Source organism: Heloderma suspectum, chromosome 3 (genome assembly GCF_057233095.1).
Source record: "Heloderma suspectum isolate Gila_16-S chromosome 3, 16-S_ref, whole genome shotgun sequence".
Lineage (NCBI taxonomy): Eukaryota > Metazoa > Chordata > Lepidosauria > Squamata > Helodermatidae > Heloderma > Heloderma suspectum.
The window spans coordinates 322,404,070-322,421,019 of NC_139460.1; the positions used below are offsets into that span (position 1 = coordinate 322,404,070).

General features: G+C 49.0%; 1 protein-coding gene across 2 annotated transcripts in view; it reads right to left on the bottom strand.

The window, feature by feature from the left end:
- Window positions 1-4,063: 4,063 nt before the first annotated feature.
- Window positions 4,064-16,950, bottom strand: part of LOC146351724 (cytochrome P450 2J2-like) — a 39,056-nt gene continuing 26,169 nt past the window's right edge. For both annotated transcript variants that reach the window (XM_084847689.1, XM_084847690.1), the window contains exons 7-9: window positions 12,750-12,937; window positions 10,235-10,376; window positions 4,064-6,268 (exon numbers count right to left, since the gene is read on the bottom strand). In XM_084847689.1, the coding sequence (XP_084703815.1) occupies window positions 6,063-6,268; window positions 10,235-10,376; window positions 12,750-12,937 (536 nt within the window). In that variant the 3' untranslated portion in view covers window positions 4,064-6,062. The remainder of the gene's footprint in view (window positions 6,269-10,234; window positions 10,377-12,749; window positions 12,938-16,950) is intronic.

Here is a 16,950-nt window from a genome sequence, read left to right on the forward strand (position 1 = left end):
CATGATAAAAGAATAAAACAACAGGTTAAAAGAGTTAAAACATTTTTTAAAAAGACAAACCCCAACATAGTGGAATGTAACAAACCATGGCTGGTCATGCAAGGAAGGCCTCTTGGAATAACAATGTCTTCAGGAGGCGCTGGAAGTAACACAATGTTGGTGCCTGCCTAACTTCTAAAGGCAGAGAATTTCACAGGAAGGGGGCCACCACACTGAAGGCTCTCCTGGTGGACTCCAACTGGGCAATGGGTCCATGTGGAACCACCAGGAACATGCCCTCTGATGACCTCAGTGACCAGGCAGGTTGGTAAGGAAGGAGGCGCTCTCTCAGGTATCCTGGTCCCAAGTTGTTTAGGGCTTTGTACACTAGTACTAATACCTTAAACCTGTCCCGGTAGCGAATAGGCAGCCAGTGCAGTTCCAGCAGCAAAGGAGTTACACACTGAAAAGGGGCAGCTCCTGACAACAGCTGAGCTGCTGCATTCTTCACTAGCTCCGTTCTGGACCAAACTTAAGGGCAGCCCCACATAGGATGCATTGCAGTAATCCAGTCATGAGGTTACTAATGCCTGTACCACTGTGATCAAGCTATCCCTGTCCAGGAGAGGCTGTAGCTGGCGAACCAGCCGAAGCTGGTAAAAGGCACTCCGAGCCCCTGTGACAACTTGGGCCTCCAGCAACAATGATGGATCTAGGAGTACCCCCAGACTACAGACCTGATCTTTCAGAGGGAGTGCAACCCCATCCAGAATAGGCAACGAGCCTATCTCCTGGACCCGGGAACCACTCACCCACAGGTGCTTCTGTCTTGCAGCTTCAGTTTATTGGCCCTCATCCAGCCCATTACTGAGTCTAGGCACTGATTCAGGACTTGGACAGCCTCTCCTGATTCAGATGTCACAGGGAGATAGAGCTGCATGTCACCAGCATACTGATTTAGCTCCAAATCCCCTAATGACCGCTCCCAGCAGCTTCATATAGATATTAAACAACATTGGGGACAAGATTGAGGCACCCCATAGCTCAATTGCCAAGGGGCCGAGGAATAGTCACCCAATGTTACTCTCTGAAATCGGCCCCATAGGTAGGACCGGAACCATTGTAGCACAGTGCCTCTGATACCCATCCCACAGAGTCGATCCAGGAGGATACCATGGTCGATGGTATCAAAAGCCAATTAGAGATCGAGCAGAATTAACAAGGTTGCACTCCCCCTGTCCCTCTCTTGATGAAGGTCATCCATCCATCAGGGCGACCAAGGCTGATTCCGTCCCGTAGCCAGGACGAAACCCAGATTGAAATGGGTCTAGATAATCAGTATCCTCCAAGAGTGCCCGCGGTTGCTCCGCCATGACCCTCTCAAGTACCTTCCCTAGAAAAGGGGTATTTGCAACTGGGCGGTAGTTGTCTAATACTGTTGGGCCCAGAGTGGGCTTCTTCAGGAGTGGCTGCACTACTGCCTCCTTTAGGACAGCAGGGACCACCCCTTCCCACAGGGAAGCATTTATCACTCCCTGGACCCACCCAATCATACCCCCTCAGCTAGCTTTTATTAGCCAGGAGGGACAGGGATCAAGAGGGCACATGGTTGGTCGCATTATTGCAAGCACCTTGTCCACATCATCAGGCTGTAACAACTGGAACTGATCCCACAAAATCAGGCAGATGGTGGCATCAGACACCTCGACTGGTACTGCACTAACAACAGCATCAAAGTTGCTGCGGAGACAAGCGATTTTATCCTCAAAGTGCGATGCAAAAAGGTCACAGCGGGTCCTCGATGGGGCCAGGGCCCCATTTACTGGGGAAGATGTTAACAACTGCCGGACCACCTGGAAGAGCTCCGCTGGACAGCTACTTGAGGACGCAATGGAGGCAGCAAAATAAACTTTCTTTGCTGCCCGCACTGCCACGCAGTAGACACGATTATGCACTCTAGAGCATGCTTGGTCGTCTTCACTTCGAGTCTTGTGCCATTTGCACTCTAGCTGATGTCCAGCCTGTTTCACTGATCACACCTCCCCAGTATACCAGGGAGCAGAACGGGCTCGACAGTGCCAGAGAGGGCACCCAAGTCGATGGCCCTCCGCATCTCACTGTTCCACAGTGAGGCTAGGGCTTCGGCTGGATCACCAGCTCTCTCCACTGGAAAATCCCCAAGAGCATTCAGAAATCCATTGGATTCCATCAGTCTCCTAGGATGGACCATCCGAATAGGTCCCCCACCCCTGCAGGAGGAGAGTAATGCTGTGAGTTCAAATCTCACGAGGAAATGGTCTGCCCATGACAATGGGGTTACTTGGAGCCCCCCAATCTTCAGACTACCCATCTCACAAGTTGGAGCAAAAACCAAATCAAGGGTGTGCCCTGCTTCATGTGTTGGGCCGATGACATACTGAGGCAGCCCCATGGTTGTCATGGAGGCCATGAAGTCCTGAGCTGGAACTCCAGAGACAGCCTCAGCATGGAAGTTGAAGTCACCCAGAACCACTGTCCTGGGTTCCTCCAATACCACACTTGCGACTGCCTTCACCAGCTCAGTCAGGGGGGATGCAGGGTGGGCGGTACACCAGCAGCATCCCCAATCTGTCTCTATGGCCCAGCACCAGGTGCAACTCCACCTCAAGGTCCGCTCCAAGGTGGAGTGGCTTCCTGGTGAGAGAGATGGAAGTTCTATGAACCACGGCAACTCCCCCGCCCCAGCCCTCCAACCTATGTTGGGGCTGCACTGAGTACCCAGGTGGGCAGAGCTGAGTCTGGCTGACTCCACCCAGCTCACCCACCCAAGTCTCAGTAATACACACCAGGTCGCCCCTCCCATCCACGATTAAATCATGAATGAGTGCAGTCTTATTGCAGACCGATCTGGCATTAAATACCAGCACCGCAAGACAGGAGGTCACAGTGGAAGAGCTACCAGGTACATGAGAGCTAGAGGAGGGGGGAGAAGGGGAACAGTGTATAAACACCTGTGGCCCATTCTACTTTGATGTCCCAACCCCCTCCTCCTGCCGCATCTCCTCCTGCCCCAGGTCACTGGAATAGTGGTGCCCCCTCCATGGGTCCCTGTATCAGAGTCTCCTAGGTACATCCTTACCGCCCTAAAAATACCCACACACTCTCAACAGCCACCATCATTCAAATATGCAATCAACCATTCAACACATACACTCCACTCATCCAACAATCACACCCAACCAAACTGACACAGTCACAGTTGTAATTTGTGGTCGTAACCAGGCGCTGGTCACAGTTAGGACATCAGGCTTGTTAATCAACTAAATAAAGCAGAGAACAAGTAAAGTGCTATTTCTTAGCCGTGTAACCTTCTTCCATTGGTTCATGCTCATTCTGTCTCACTTGGAAGGTGGCAAAGCAGTTCTCTCCCCCCACACACCCACCCCGGTTCTCACCCAGGGGAAGCTCCAGTTCTGACTACCACAGGATCCCACCCTGGGCAGAGAAGCAGTTGTGGGATATGCAGCCTCTATCCCCCATCTCTCACCCGGGGGGGCAACAATAACATATGAAAAACTGCTGTTGGCAGAGGATCCCTACTCTCGCTCAGGGACACCTCACTTCACACAATACAGGCAATCAATAGATGACCAGGAGGTAAGCAGTCCAAAAGGAAGAGAAGATGGAAGGCGCCCTCGCCCTCTGCCGGGGCAGCCCGCCAGTGGCAGCCCACCACCCCGTAGCAGGGCAGTTTTTAAGCCTCCATGATGCCTGGAGGTCTCAAGGCTCAGAGATAGCACTCTGCTCCGGTTGGCTGGAGAAAACTTCAGCAAGTGTTCCCACTCATTCTGCAACCAGCGCAGGCCGACACAAGGCAGGATTCTGGGAGATCGGGGGGGGGGGGTTACAGGCAGCAAGCAACCAGCCAGCTGTAAACGGTGGGACAATCCTCTCCCCTCAGTTTTCTTCTCTCACCAGTCCAGCAGTGCAGAGTGCCCAGCCCTGTGTCACTTTTTACTGTTTGTTCTAGTCATCCCATCTCTTCCTCTCTCATTTAACAAAAACAACCAATTATACTAGCACAGTAAAAAACACTAATAAAGTTAGCTAGCAGTTAGGGTTCATTAGTTAAATAATCCTCATAGAATGAGAAATTCATAATAAACAATTGCTTAGCTCAATGGTGAAAAAGAATACAATAATTTTTAGTTTTTGAGAGAAGTTGATAAAAAAAATTGCCTTTCAAGGGGTTTCTTTACAGAACTGGATGAAAAAGGGGGATATGATTGCCTCTTCTGAGGGAGGAGTCACGTTGGGGGGGATTAAAATGTAGGGCTAATCCAAACATTGGGCGAGTTCGCAAGCCACGCTAAGCCACTCTGGGCATAAGCCACTGTGGACGGGTGGTCTGTTACTCCCGAGAGACAACTGCCTGCTTGGCGGCTTCCCGTGGCTTGTTAGTCCCTCTTGGTACTGCCGGCATGTATCTCAGGCAGACATTTGTGGCAGAAATCCTCGTTTCCTCGGTCAGCATCTTTTCTCCAATTGGTCTGCTGGGGTTGCTGGCTCACGAGGGAAACTCCCCACCCTCCACATCACAGCACCAAAGGGATTCACTTTTTAAAGCCCTTATTAACACAGGAACGTGTTGTCAAACTTTTAAAAACATTTCTTTGGGGGCGTGTTGCACAAGTACGCAAGACTGGAAGACCACCTGTCCAGGCATAGCCATATCCCCCTCTTGTCTGTGTCCTTCTCAATTTCATCCTCCGCTTGGTTTGAATGTAACATTTCCTTTTCCTGTTTTGATCCAAAGTGCAGCTTGCAAACCAGTACGGAAGCATCTACAAGACCTGCTTAGGGCATCTACCTGTGGTAGTCCTGTCTGGTTATCCAGCAGTGAAAGAAGGCCTGGTCAACCATTCAGAAGAATTATCTGAGCGACCAGTGACCCCTTTCATTAAAGATCTAATTAAAGGAAAGGGTAAGTTTAGGGATGAGTGAACCAGGGATGCTCAAGTTTGCAGAAATTCTGGAAACTCTATTTCATAGCTCAGTTCGACTCACTCCTGTTCTCATTTGCAACCTTTTCTTCTTTTTGTTACATATTTTGAATGGTAAAGGTGCAGATTTTTGTGCACGCCCCCCCCATTGACTAAAGTGTGACAATGTGTATTTTAAGTGCGCATTTTAAAATGTGCATTTGCCAAAAGAGGCAATTTGAAGGTGATCACAAGTTTGGAAATCTGCCAACCTTTTTTGGAAAAAATACGCTCCCGTTCACATTTGCATCTGCAGCTGAAAACAGAGCAGCTTCAAATGATCCGCCAACTGAAATGAAATTTTTGTATATCCCTAGGAAAGTTGTATCTGGAGGTTCCTCCAGCAGGTGGTGTGACACTAACATAATTCCAGGAGCGTTTGTGGGGGGAAACATGGCTGAGGCCAGAGCTCTGCCTGGCTGCATCTGCTGCCAACACCTATGGCAGCTTTCCAAAAGTAAAAGACAAGGGACGGAAGAGATGCAGCTTCAAGAATAAGAGTGCTTCTGAAATGGTAAGAAGAAAAGAAAAGCAGGCTGCCAGCCACCACAGTAAACACCCCTTCCCCTGAAACCAGTGTGGTGTAGCAGTTAGAGTGTTGGACTGGAACTCAGGTGATCCGGGTTCTAGTCCCCACGCAGCCACGAAGCTCACTGTGTGACTTTGGGCCAGCCTGACCTACCTCACAGGGTTGTGTGAGAGTAACATGGAGAGGAAGAAGATCGTGTATGACGCCTTGGGTTTCCTTGGAGGAAACATATAGAAATATAAATTGATACAAATGTAGCAAATTAATTAATTAAACCATTTTGGTTCCCACCCCAAAATCAAACTGCCTCTCCTAAATCCACCACCTGCAAATGCAGTGGCAAAGGGGGGGGGGGGTGTCAGCTCCGCCCTAGGTGACAATGGCTCAGTTTCCTGATAGATCTTCCTGAAGTGATTGGCTGGAGATGTTCTAGGGCAGAGTGAGTCTGAGCATGAGCAAGTCAAGGCAGGATCTCAGACAAAAAGGGAAAGGAATGGCAGAGGAAGTTACGGTAATAAATAAAGGCGCTGTCATTATTTTTCCGTGCTTTCTGCTGAACCGCAGCGGGGAACAGCACAGAGTTTGAAAGGATGGGGATGGAATATCAACCCCACTACAGGGTCTTCATTGAGTTCTTTCGCGCCTTCTGGCAGCTGGAGCCTGAACGCCCTCAGCAGTTCGGTGAAGAAAAAGAAGAGCTCCATCTTCGCCATCTGCTCCCCGAGACAAACCCGATGCCCTGCAGAAGAACGGAGGGGAAAGCAGAAAGTGGGTCAGAACCTGTTCCACCAAAGCGCCAGTGTTTCTCATTTGGTCAGCAACTAGTTTTGACCTTGAGGAAAAACACTGAATTGGTGAACCAAGGCACCGCCGCCCAAAGTGGCCCACCTCATATCCCAGTGTTATAATCATCGCTTTTTCTGTAGCTCCTTTTGATCCTCTGGGTTTGCACCCTCAGGGGCCTGGCTTTCCTTTTCCTGAGGGTGTCCGAAGGAAGGCTGTACTGACAACTGAGCAGAGCAGCATGGGTCTAACTATGTCTCTCTAAGGAAGCGCTGTCCTGCATAAGGCTTAAGGGACCTGCAGGATCTGTTTGGCCCTCTTCCCCACTGCAGACCGCTCAAGTGACCCCAGGCGCCCAGCACCAGGACGATGGCCTGATCCACAAGCACCCCCTGAGGAGAAACACTTCCCCCCTTTGATCTAGGATGGCTAATACCTGCACGCTAATTTCCTCTTCCAACTCTGCTTCCATCCCTCCCCCCCATTTCTCAGGCAAGTCAGCCATACTGCCACCAGTGTTATTTGTACTCTGTCCTGCCCCCCCCCCCACTCTCTCTCTCTCTCTCTCTCTCTCTCAATCACACACACACACACACACACACACACACACACACACACTTCCTCCTAACCCCTGGCCTTCTACATATCTGTCTAGCATCTCTCTCTCTCTCTCTCTCTCTCTCTCTCTGGCCTTCAGTACCTCCCACTTCTACTTTCCCTTGGATTGAACAAAACGATTGCCCATTCAGTCTGAACACTGTTTATGTCACAAATGCTTCTGTCTCTGCAGTAAACCCATTTTTGTCCCGAGCTCTGGTTGTTGTCTGGCTGCTCATTCCCCCGTGTGTGCGTGTACACCGTAGGTGGCACCCAGTGGTTTTGGCTGAGGACCTGAACATGTGCTCGTCTTGCATCTGTGCAGCCACTGACACACGTGGACCAGGACGTGCAGGAGCACTTGCATCCTGCGGTCGGCTCTTGCGCTCGTCTCCTGCCTGTGGGCTTCCTAATGCTGGCACACACCCCGCCCCCCCCATGGCAGGCCTCACGCAGGGCCTCTGATTCCAATCGCAGAGCTCTGGCAAGTTCCTACAGCTGTAGCCGGTTGTCCAGATAATCTAGTCCTAAACCATTTCGACCTTTAAAAAATCAAAACCAGAACCTTGAACTGGGCCCAGAAACACACCAGCAACCAGTGCAACTGGTACAGTGTTGATGAAATATTTTCTGGCCATAAGTTCCCCACAAGGAACCAGGCAGCAGCATTCTGCATCAGCTGAAGTTTCTGAATTGTCGTAAGAACTTAAGAACAGCCATGCTGGATCAGAACAGGGGTCCATCTAGTCCAGCATTCTGTTCAGACAGTGGCCAACCAGCTGCACCAGCAGGACATGAGTGCAACAGCACCAAACCGCCCATGTTCCCCAACAACTGGTGTACGTGAGTATACTACCTCTGACAGCGCAGGTAGCATATAGCCATCAGGACTAGTAACCATTGATAGCCTTCTCCTCCGGGAATGCGTCTAACCCCCTTTTAAAGGCATCCAAATAGGTAGGGATGGCAGAGAATTCCGCCACGGATCTTGGGGAGGCCGAATGCCAGTGCCTTTGGCATTGCCCCGCCCCGCCCCCCCCCCCCGCGGATCCCCCCGGGACGAGACTTACCTGGGGCGGATCTTCTGGGCGGCGGCGGCTGGTCTTCCGATGGGCTGCCGCCGCCACCATTTGCAGTTTGTTAGTTTGTTTACACACACGTGATAGGCTACGTAAGTTTTTATGTAGCCTAAAACGTCTGGGTAAAAAAAAAAAGGCATACGCAAATGGCGGCAGCTACGCTATGCGTTCCCCTTATTTTTGCCGTCTTACTCTACGTAAATATTTATGTAGATTAAGACGTCAAAAATAAGGAATGCAAATAGAGCGGCCGTAGCCGCTGCCATTTGCGTACGTGGTTCCCCCCCCCCCCCCAAGCCCTCCGCAGCCAGAAATCCGGCTGCAGACGGCTCTGGCCTGGCTGGGCTTGGCCGGCTGCTCTGCAGAGCTGCTGCGGAGCACAGCCGGCCGTGGAGGATTCCGGGGGGGAGGAATGGAGCGCCTCCCCCCCATCCAGGATTCTGGGGGGAGGGACGGAACGCCTCCCCCCCCATAAACATAATCCACGAACAGGTAAGTTATTTTTGTACATCCCAACAAATAGGTAGCCATCATTACATCTTGCGGAAGCGACTTCCTTAATGTCACCATGCTCTGTGTGAAGTACTTCGAATCATAGAACAGTAGGGTTGGAAGGGGCCTACAAGGCCATCGAGTCCAACGCCCTGCTCAGTGCAGGAATCCAAGTCAGAGCATCCCTGACAGATGGCTGTCCAGCCTCGCCTTGAATGCCTCCAGTGTGGGAGAGCCCACCACCGCCCTAGGTCATTGGTTCCATTGGCATATTGCTCTAACAGTCAGGAAGTTTTTCCTGATGTTCAGCCCGAATCTGGCTTCCTGTAACTTGAGCCCATTATTCCGTGTCCTTCATTCTGGGGCGATTGAGAAGAGATCCTGGCCTTCTTCTCTGTGACAACCTTTCAAGAGCGCTATCATATCTCCCCTCAGTCTTCTCTTTTCAAGGACATGCTCAGGTCATTCAGTCTCTCCTCACAGGGCTTTGTTTCCAGTCCCTTGATCATTTTTGTTGCCCTCCTCTCAACCTTTTCCACTTTGTTTGCATCCTTCTTAAAGTGTGGTGCCCAGAACTGGACACAGTACTCCAGATGAGGCCTCACCAGGGCTGAGTAGAGGGGAACTAGTACGTCATGTGATTTGGAAGCTATACTTCTATTAATGCAGCCCAAAATAGCATTTGCCTTTTTTGCAGCCACATCACATTGTTGGCTCATATTCAGCTTGTGATCTACAACAATTCCAAGATCCTTCTCGCTTGTAGTATTTTGAGCCACGTATCCTCCATCCTGTAAACGTGCACTTGGTTTCTTTTTCCTAGGTGCAGAACTTGGCATTTATCCCTATTAAATTTCATTCTGTTGTTTTCAGCCCAGCACTCCAGCCTATCAAGATCACTTTGAATTTTATTTCTGTCTTCCAGGGTGTTAGCTATCTCACCCGATTTTGTGTCATCTGCAAATCTGATGTCTTCAGTGGCAGCCCCACATACAGCACATTGCAGTAGTTTAGGCTATCACCCACATTCATTTACCTCTCAATTTTATCACCCACAAAAGTAGAGAATATTGACAGATTTCATGCTTGTACATGTTAGGTAATTCAATGACTAGTATCTAATGTAACAATTACCAGAGGGGAAGTCATGCTAGTCTGTTGCAGAAAAACAACAAAGAGTCTTGGGACATGTAAACACTAACAGATGTATTATGGCATAAAATATTTTGGACCAGGGTCTTTGTTGTTTCTCTGTCTATTGAACACTGCAAAGGTTAATAATGCGGTACAAATATTCCAATCCTTTGTTCTTTGAAAACCAAATTCTTACACAAATATAAAGGCACAATGAAATGAGACAGAGCAAGATCAATAATAGGATCTCTTGTAGGTTTTTTTTTTTTTTTTAATGGCTAAATGCAGTTACTAGATGGCCCAGTTCAGGTTGGGGCTTTGACACTGGGGGAATGGGGGTTTTACTCTTCCCCTCCTGAATCATTTTCCCAAACAAAACTGGTCTTCTAGAGATGCTATTTCCCTTAATTATAGAAAGCATCTCAGGAGGGGAGGAAGAATTTGGACTGGAAGAACGACATGGAGGAATAGGTTAAACCCTCTTCCTTAGCACTAGAACATTCTTAATTATTTAAAAACCACAGGAGATCCTATCATGGATCTCCCACCATTAAATCTTTGACCTTCAGTCCCTTTGAAACAAGCCATTAAACATCACTAGATGTTATTTCCGCATTTACCTGCTCCAAATGGCAGAAATTCCTCTCTAGCCAGGAAATTTCCATCCTTGTCCAAAAAATGTTGGGGGTTGAACTCTTTGGGATTTTCCCATTGCTTGGGATCAAGAAGTACAGAGTGCAGGTCTGCAACAACCATGGTGTTCTAAAAGGAAGAAAAGGTTGACTCAGAATACATCTGGACCAGCACACACCACTATCCCGGAAGCAGTCATCTAACTCCCCCCCCCCTTTCTCACACACATACACGTGTGTGTTTATACACATATGTAACACCTTCACACTCACATACATGTATGCACAGTTTGCAAAAGAAAAAGAAACTCCAGGTGAGGTACCAGTGAGGTTGTGTGCTGTACAGAGAGAGATGGTGACCAGGGTGGACAAGGGGCTATTTCTCATGTGTGTAGTTTTGCATCATTTTTATCTTGAATGCCATCTCAAGAGGGTTCTATTCTTAAAGGCAGCCTAAACATTCATTTATTTATGTAAAATGATAAGAATTGATAAGAATTCCTTCCTCAAGGGAGACAATTAAAAACTAATTACACACTTAATTCAAATCTTCATTCTTGACTCTGGCATATAACCTATACGATATTCCTGAAACCAGAATACGAGAGATTGGTGTAAGCGGCTATTTGTCATGTGATGTTTCTGCTTTGTTATTGGAAGATTGATTCAGAAAATGTGTTAAATGTTCTGTTTTAAGTGCATCCAATCACCATACGCCACACAAACAGGTCGACACACACAGTGCAGTCGCTCAAGCCCTCAGCACCACAATACGTTCTAGGGATGTATAAAATTCTACATGGTATGGAGAAAGCAGATAGAGCTACATGTCTGCCCCCCTCCCATAATCCTAGAATCTGGGGATCACGCAGTGAAGATGAATGGCGGGAGGTTTCCAGATAGATCAGTGGAGGTACTTCTTCACTCTGTCACTCTGTGCATAAACTATTCAATTTTCTTCCACAAGATGTAATGGTGGCCACCAACTCGGATGGCATTAAAAAGGGATTATTCTTAAAAAGAATATTATTAAAAATAATAGCGTTGCCCTTATTTTCGCCGTAATCTACGTAATCTTTACGTAGACTACAGCGACCAAATAAGGAACGCGAATGGCGGCTCCCTATGGGGGCCGCCATTAGCCATACGCGCTTTTTTTTTTTTTTTAAAGTCACCCATGATAGGCTACGTGACAATTAACGTAGCCTATCACGGCTGACTTTGCAAATCTAGCCGTGATAGGCTACGTTAATCGTCACGTAGCCTATCACGGGGGTGTTTTTTTTTTTTACTTTTCTTGGAATGGCAGCGGCGGCAGCCGGTCAAAAGACCGGCTGCCGCCCCCGCCCCTGTCGAAGCCCTGCCGAACCGCCGCTGCGACCCGCCACCGGGAGCAACATTCGGGGAAGGTAAGTCCCATCCTGGGGGGGGGGGGCGGCGGGGGGTAGAATTTCTCCCCGAAACTACTTTGGGGGGCCGAATACGTTGGCACTTGGCCCCCTGAAGTTTCGGAGAGAAATTCTCTGACACCCCTACTGATATATCAGTGGGAAGCGTGATTCATTCACGTCCACCTTGTGGGCTTCCCAGAGCCATCTGGTTGGCCACTGTGGGGAGAGAATGCTGGACTAGGTGGGTCATTGGTCTAATTCAGCAAGGCTCTTTGTGTGTGTGTGTGTGTGTGTGTGTGTATGAAAAGGGAGATGGCAGTATTGACATTGCAGAAAGGTTCACCTGGGCAGAGTGAAAGCAAAGAAGTGTTAGTAGAGTGCGCATAACCCCAGGCAGCCATTGCTGGGGGGTTGGAATGTTGCGGGAAAGGAGCATGGCAGTTAAACTCAGAATCGGGGCAGTGGCGTTAGGGCTTCTCCTCATGGGGCTTTTATCCTGCAATTGAGAAGCGCCTTGAATCGGGTTGAATTTGTCCATGTAAAGAGGAAGCGGCACTATAAACAGCACCATCTAGGGGCTGTATAATGAAACATATAGAATTTGCTGATAAAGGGGAAAAATGGGGGGGGGAAGTGCATGTAAAGGGCCGCTCTTAATCCCGCAAAGAATCCGGAAGCAGAAGCCTTCGTAAAATAGCAGGATAAAAAGCTTCTGTGTGGAGAAGCCTTTAAACTAGAGAAAGAGGAGAGCAGCAGCAGGAGAGCATCACATCATAATGCTACTCGGACAATCCTATGGGACTGAGCAGGACTCAGTTAATATAGAGAACTAGAGTCTCAACATATGGCATTGGTACAGGATTCTGAAGTTGTCATAGGTTGAAAGTAAGTTACTGCTCATTACAAAGTTGTTTACATTTTGCTTGTTTGAGTTTCAAACTCATCCCAGATCACTACACAATTGGGCCATTCCTTGACCTTCAGATGGGGGTGGGGGCTTCTTGCCTTTCAGTTCTTGCACTACACAAGATGGTCCCATGTAGACATCTCTTAAAGTGCCACCCTTGGATGCTCTTGGGATACAGGAGTGCAGCTGCATCACTTTTCTATACCTTGGGAATGATAAAATCATATATGTTCACATCTTTTATACATCGTCTGGGGATCCCAACTGGCAAGGGATATTTTACACGCAGGATCTCATGAATCACAGCATAGGTGTAGGGAAGTCTCTTCCGATCTTGATAGCAGATGGAATGAGAGGAACCCAAAACATCTTCCATCTCTTTGTAGACTTTATCTGAGGGAAAGGATGGGAAAGGATGCTTTACTCTGACTACCATTTTTTATCTCAGAAAATCAGGCAATCATTGAGGGACATTTATTCCACGTGAAATTATCCCTTGTAGTTACAATAAAGAAACCTGAAAAACCACTGAGCTTTGAAAGTAATCACATTTAAATAGTGCCTAACAATGCTGGATGGTGTCCCAAATAAAAAGGGAGGGTAGGTCATGTGTAAGAACTTCGGTATTGATCTGGGATTCTGATTCCGTCAGGGCCCAGTCAAATAGATTCTTTTAGGTTACCAAGATGAAACAAAGCCACTTGGGCAAAAGGATGACAGTCTATTGACAGAAAAAGATGCAGAATAAATATGAAAAGAAAGCTCATACCTCTCATCAGTCAGTGCAGCTGTCACAGCGGGACATCTATCTGGGCCTCCAAGATAGATGAGAAGTTGTTCCTAGTAGGGCTGTGCAGAAAAGAAAACCCTCCCCGAGCCGCTTTGGAGGCCACGTCAGAGCTTCCGAATTGGCCCTGGCCCACCCCAGCCCAATCTGGAGCCAGGCTGACCCGCTTCAGCCTCCAGAACTGAAGCGAGATCAGACAGCCAAAGCGGGCCCAACCCCCACCCAGCCGCGCGAGCCCTGCCCCCACCCACCATGTGAGCTCCCTGCTGCTCCTTACCTGGACCCGGGAGGAGTGCCCACAGCCACTGCTGTCTTGGAAGGGTCGCCATTTTCTTTTAAGCTGGCGACTCTTCCTGTACCGGTAATTAAAGGTTGAATAGACTGCAGCCGTAAAGGGGCCGTCTGCGCAACGCTGCAGGCATAAATGGCCCATTTACTCCTGTAACGTTGCGAGGATGGCCCCTGTACGGCCGCAACCTGTGCAACGCTTCATTACCGGAAGAGGAAGAGTCGCCAGCTTAAAAGAAAGCGGCGACCCCTCCAAGACAGCGATGGCTGTGGGCACTCCTCCCGGGTCCAGGTAAGGAGCAGGGGACTCGCGCAGCTGGTGGGCCGGCTGCCCAGATCGATCCCAACCCACTTCAGGATGCTTTGGCCTGACCTCGACCTGCTCTGGAACCGGACCACTCCAGCCCAGGTCACCCTGACCTGCTTTGGGATTCGGACCGAAGCCGCGCACAGCCCTGGTTCCTAGAGCCTCCAGGCTCGTAGCGCGCTTTTCCCCATGGAGAAAGACTGAGCGCAAAGCCCGCGGCTGGATTGTATAAGTGCCTCTGACCAAAACAGCTTCACGATGAAGCTGTGAATTTCTAGCCTGTGTGAAAGGGCTTCTGAATTAACTATAAAGCTGCGGCTAGGCCAAACTAAACAGGTCTCTGGGTAGCTACCAACAGCATATAGGAATACTGTGAATTCCACCCTTTTGCTCACCAACAAATTCACTACACCTTCTCTCTCAAGAGGTTCCACAAAGACTTGTGAACTGAGCTGAAGGAGTCCAGTGATACTGGACACTGATCATGGCAGATGGCATTGTCTGAAAATGCATAGTCATAAAGGCTTGGCTAAGCTTGTAGCAGCCATATCGGGGGTCAGACTAAGTAGCCTCATGCAGTCTTATGCTTCATGTTCTTGCTGAGCTCTTTCTCCCTTGAATATATTGTTGTAAGCTGACGAGACACAGGAATTCCTTATCTTGTCAAAGGTCATACAATTGTATATCTTGTTCTCTGCTGTTCTCTCCTTATCTTGGCTACCCTATAACCCAGTTCTTGTATTATAAACAATGGTGCTAGGAGAAGAAATGTTGAGGACTGAAACCCACACGGGACGGGGAGGAGGAGCCATTTCATATGTGTCACAATGTCTATAAAAACAATGTGCTGATGTATTTCGGGGCTTCTGGCTCTTTGGAAATGATTCCAGCCTTAAGCCCGCGCGTTAAATAAAGAATCTCTTTTTCCTTCACTCTGTGGTCTCTCTGACTCTGAGTTCTGCAACATAAATGGTGCCGTGACTCGGGTGTGGCAGACTCTGAGCCAGACAGGTGGCAGCTGCCTGCTCTTGATCGCCACACCGGGAAGACGAGCTCGGCGCATGCCTCCCTTTCTTGGCGCCACCGACCTTTCTGTCAAGTGAATGGGAGAATGCCTGCACCGGGATCGCCCAAACGGCAGCGAGCAGCAAGAGAACCTTGGGAAGCAGAGGAAGGAACTTGAGCCCTGCCTGTATCGCAGCTGCAATTGAGTTGAAACCCACATTGGAAGCATTCAGGAGAAAGGCAAGTATATGGAGTAAAAGAGTTTTTAAAAGTTTTTAAAATGTCTGTGAGAACCTGACAGAAGTAGAATAAAATTTACAGAGGAGTTGCCCAGGTTGAAGCGTCACGGCTAGAGAGCTGAGCTGTGCCACTCTGTTTAGACAGAGGCCTTGCTAAAAAGTTAAAGGCCCTTGTCTGTCAGAAGGGGTGTAGGGCCACACTTTCCCCTTTTTAAACTGATGCAAAAGTGGAGAGCCTTTGCTGGAAACATCGCATCTTCATTGCCAAGAGCCTTCTCTGTTTGCCTCCATCATCATCTGGGCTTTTTAGAGACACTCTGCACATGAACTAAAATTTTAAATTGTCAAAGACTTGCCATGGACAGTGCTGTGAAGCTTTTGATAAACTTGAACTCTCATCGCTGTGGACCGTGTGTCTGTGTTTGTAGTCAGCTCAGTGTACAGCAGGCTGAGTTTGATCTAGGGGTGGACGAAAGTCCCTTACCTGTCGTCGAAGGACATTCGCGGTGGGGGGGGGAGGCGCTTCGCTGCTCCCCCCGCGAAGTTCAGGCCGGGGGGGGGAGGCTTCCCGCCTCACCCCGGCCGAAATTCAGGCCGGGGGGAGGCTTCCCGCCTCGCCCGGCCGCGAACGCGGAAGTTTTTTTTTTTTTTTTTTAAACGCCCCCTGATAGGCTACGTGACGATTCACGTAGCCTATCACGGCTAGATCTGCAAAGTCAGCCGTGATAGGCTACGTCAATCGTCACGTAGCCTATCACGGGTGACTTAAAAAAAAAAAAAAAGCGCGTACGCGAATGGCGGCCCCCATAGGGAGCCGCCATTCGCGTTTCTTATTTAGTTGCTGTAGTCTATGTAAATGTTTACGTAGACTACAGCGACCAAATAAGGAATGGGAATGGCGGCTCCCTATGGGGGCCGCCATTATCCGTACGCGCTTTTTTTTTTTAAGTCACCCGTGATAGGCTACGTGACGATTGACGTAGCCTATCACGGCTGACTTTGCAAATCTAGCCGTGATAGGCTACGTGAATCGTCACGTAGCCTATCAGGGGGCTTTTTTTTTTCTTTGATTGCAATGGCGGCGGCGGCAGCCGGTCGAAAGATCGGCTGCCGCTCCCGCCCCGCTCGAACACCCGCCGAACCGCCGGCCGGACCCGCCACCGGGAGGGACATTCGGTGAAGGTAAGTCCCGTCCCGGGGGGGTGCGGGGTGCGGGGGGGGGGTTCGGAGGATTTCTCCCCGAAACTTGTTCGGGGGGCCAAACACGTTGGCGCTCGGCCCCCCGAAGTTTCGGGGAGAAATTCTCCGCCATCCCTATCTATGACTTTTAGATTTCCTTCTGCCAGAACTCATGCAGCATAGAGTTGCCGATGCAAAAACGGTGACCTAGAACTCTTTGTGTGTGTGAGTATGCCCATCCCTTAATTTTGATGAGCCCTGAGCTTTCAGCCAGAAGAGCAGTATGATTGTTGGATCTGCTCCATCATGCCTTACCATGCAAAAAGTGTTTTCCATTCATTGTGTTAAATTGCAGGAAAAAGTTTGTTGTGTATATTTTATGATTTCTTAAATACCGTAAAATATATGTGATATTTGCAGATTAGTGTTAGTTGCAACTCCAAATGATACTGAGTGTGTGGTTCCCAATGGATGACAAGGAGAAAAGACAAAGTCAAGTAGATAAAGACAGAAGCAAGTAGAAAAGACAGAAATAGAGAAAGTAGCAGACAGATAGAGAAGGGGAAAAAAAGAAGAAAGAAGAGGCAAGACAGAAAAAGAA